The sequence below is a fragment of the Calidris pugnax genome, unplaced genomic scaffold (assembly GCF_001431845.1).
Source record: "Calidris pugnax isolate Ruff unplaced genomic scaffold, ASM143184v1 scaffold52, whole genome shotgun sequence".
Lineage (NCBI taxonomy): Eukaryota > Metazoa > Chordata > Aves > Charadriiformes > Scolopacidae > Calidris > Calidris pugnax.
This window is the reverse complement of record NW_015090811.1, coordinates 2,934,952-2,937,776: the sequence shown is the minus strand read 5'-3', so window position 1 is coordinate 2,937,776 and position 2,825 is coordinate 2,934,952. Positions and strand designations below refer to the sequence as shown.

At 41.4% G+C, this 2,825-nt stretch overlaps 1 protein-coding gene across 1 annotated transcript in view; it reads left to right on the top strand.

Annotated features, from left to right (window-relative positions):
- Positions 1-2,610, top strand: part of SPATA16 (spermatogenesis associated 16) — a 126,781-nt gene extending 124,171 nt beyond the window's left edge. The window contains exon 11 of the mRNA XM_014938797.1: positions 2,286-2,610. Coding sequence (XP_014794283.1) covers positions 2,286-2,408 — 123 coding nt within the window. The 3' untranslated portion in view covers positions 2,409-2,610. The remainder of the gene's footprint in view (positions 1-2,285) is intronic.
- Positions 2,611-2,825: the final 215 nt, after the last annotated feature.

The following is a 2,825-nucleotide window of genomic DNA, read 5'->3' as shown; positions in this document are numbered from 1 at the left end:
CCCCCCCCCCCCCCCTTTATCTTGTCAAGAGACTGTATTTTCATTGTGTTCATATGGTAATTTAAATCATGCCAGGGCTCAGAGCATACAGTGTAATTGTAAGTCGGCGAGGGTTTGAATGCCATCACTGCTGTGCAAATAACATCATCAGCTCATCAGCTGTGTCAGTAACATTGCAATTATATAAGCAACTATTATTTCCACCCCTGATATGCCATATTAGAACTTATTTTGGGGGCTGGAGCTGACAGGTATTCTATAAATATGAAAAGCACACAACGGCAGCCGAGCAGTGGTTTGAGATGGGAACATCATTCCACCAGGGCTTTCTGGTGGCATCGCTGCCCGTGCAGGTACCCCTGGATGGTCCTAAAGGAGCTGCTGTAAAAATTGTTGCTTTCCTGGAGCTCCCTTGGCCCTCACCCCACACCTTACCCATCACCCAGGACCCGTTTCCCTTCCTCTTACCACACTTTGTGCCCACCCAAACGTAAGCACTAGCCCCAAAATAGCAAGAATTAATTTTAACCGCAGAAGAAAGTTAAGTAGGCATTTTAATCCCCAAAATAGCAAGAATTAATTTTAACCGCGGAAGAAAGTTAAGTAGGCATTTTAATTTGGTCCGTTGCAGAAGAGTCTTGGGGGTTTGGTGGTTGTTTTTCATATGTCTAAGCCCCTGGACTGGAGCTTGGCACTAAGTGATTAGTTTTTCCTCAGACTTCCTGTGTGCTTTTGGCCAGATCAATGATTTCCTAAGCTTTTATTTCTGCTTCTTAAAAATGAGGCAAGCATAATGATTCCTTTCTCTAATCCCCTGCGTGTTTATATGGGGAGCACGTCAGGGCAGAGCCAGCCTGCGAGGCTGTCTTCAGAGAGAGAGCCTCCACCTCCCCATCCTCCAGTTGTGATGGATCCTCTTGGCAACAGAGGAGCAAAAGCCCACCAGCAAGTGCCACCCCATCAAGGTTCACCAGGGTGGTAGAAAACTCTTCCACGGCATCACGCGTGGCGCTACACAAAGCCAGCCCCTTGAAAATGTCACCCCTAGAAGCTTTGTGGGGAGAAGGAGGTAGAGCTCCTCTCCCAAAACACCTTCCTTGCACCCTCAGCCCCCCAGGGAGGCAGATGTAATTGTCCATAAACATCTCTTCTTGCCTCGTTTGCTCTCTCTCACACACGCACGCCCCTCACCAACACAAACCGTGGCCAGAACTCGTGGCACAGCTTCAAGTTGAGGGCTGAGGAGCCCATCACTAACAGCTCAATATATGAATAAATACAATAGGAAGCCACGCTCAGATTAATTCTCAGTCAGCTGTTCTGTGTTGTGCCTAAAGAAGCAACGCTCCACTGAATGCTTGTCAGGATGATAGATTAGGACTTTTTTTTTTTCTTAAAAAAAAAAAAAGATTTCACCTTAAAATGCAATTGGAAGATTGATTCTTTAGATCCACACATTATATAGGGTCTAGGTCTTGAGTATAACTCAGTGTGAGAGGAGATGATTCTCATCTTCACCTTACAGAAACGCTGCATATCGCAAAAGCTGACAAAGGGTATGAATAAAGGTAAGGTATGGGGAGAGAAAGCCATAAAATTACCGAAGCCTGGTATTTACACAATACCTGCACACAGTACTATTCATCTATATTTTCGGTTGTTTTGAAATCACCTCTGCAAGGAAGATGTGTCTACCTGAATGTACTCTTTATTAGAGTAATTACATTTTTATTTTGGGGGGACACAGAGGTCATCTATTCTTTTCCTGTATTCTCTAGTGTATTATATTCATGGAAAAACATATTTATTCAGAACTTCATTTTGATTTAATAGAAAAATGGTTCTTGCCACAGCAATGTGGAATACTCATTTTTCTCCATGTGTTGATTTTTGGCATATAAATGCCAGAAGCCTCTGTTCTCTTTCCTTATCAAGAAAAACTTGCCTGAGATTAATTTCCTCATCATTCCTTCCTTTTAAAGTGGCTGTTTTTCAATGCCATTTAAAGACAGAGTTGTGATAAATTCCTGTTTTCAATGTACAAATTTCAATGAAAGAGTCTATTCCATAGCAGTAAAGTAATTGAATCCAAATGGAAAGGGGCAAAAAAAAAAAAAAGTTATGAAATCAGGTACCGCTACTCCAGCCAATTGTATGAGAGGTGCCTTCATGTATTTTTCTTTATAATGACAATTAGTTTTTGAAATAAACTAATTACAAAAGTTTTAAAAGTTCTTATAGAGGGGACGGGAAATGCTTCTGACACCACTTCTTTATCATTGCAGGTTGGACTAATTGAAGATTACTTATACCAAGTAGAAGACAATTACTTAAGGAACAAAAGGCTGAGAACAGCTAGGACGGAAAAAATGAAAATGAAGAGGATTCAAAGTACACAGCAACAGTAGAGCCCAGGAAATGCAAAACTGTCCCTTACCAGCCCTACAGGCATGGCCACACAGCCAACAAGAAAATTAACACCATAGATATTTGATACATAGTTCAACAAAAGCCACCTTTCCACTTAATGAGCCCTCCCCTCGCTATGGGGTATCTTTAGTGAGACACTCCTGCAATTCATTAGTCTTAACTGGTTGGAATAAATGTCTGTGAAAAGCTTGTTTTAATTTGTCTTGTTTATTTAAATTGTAACACCCAGCCAAAAAGAGGCCTGTATTTTCTGCTCGAAAAATATTATGCATCCAAACTCTATAAAATCCTGATATGTTGATTAATGCCCAAGAAGGACTGAAAACAGAGATACCTCCATCCTTGGCTGAGAAGAATTCAGCCTCACATTGCCTTTTTCCCTGGTTAATGCTTTT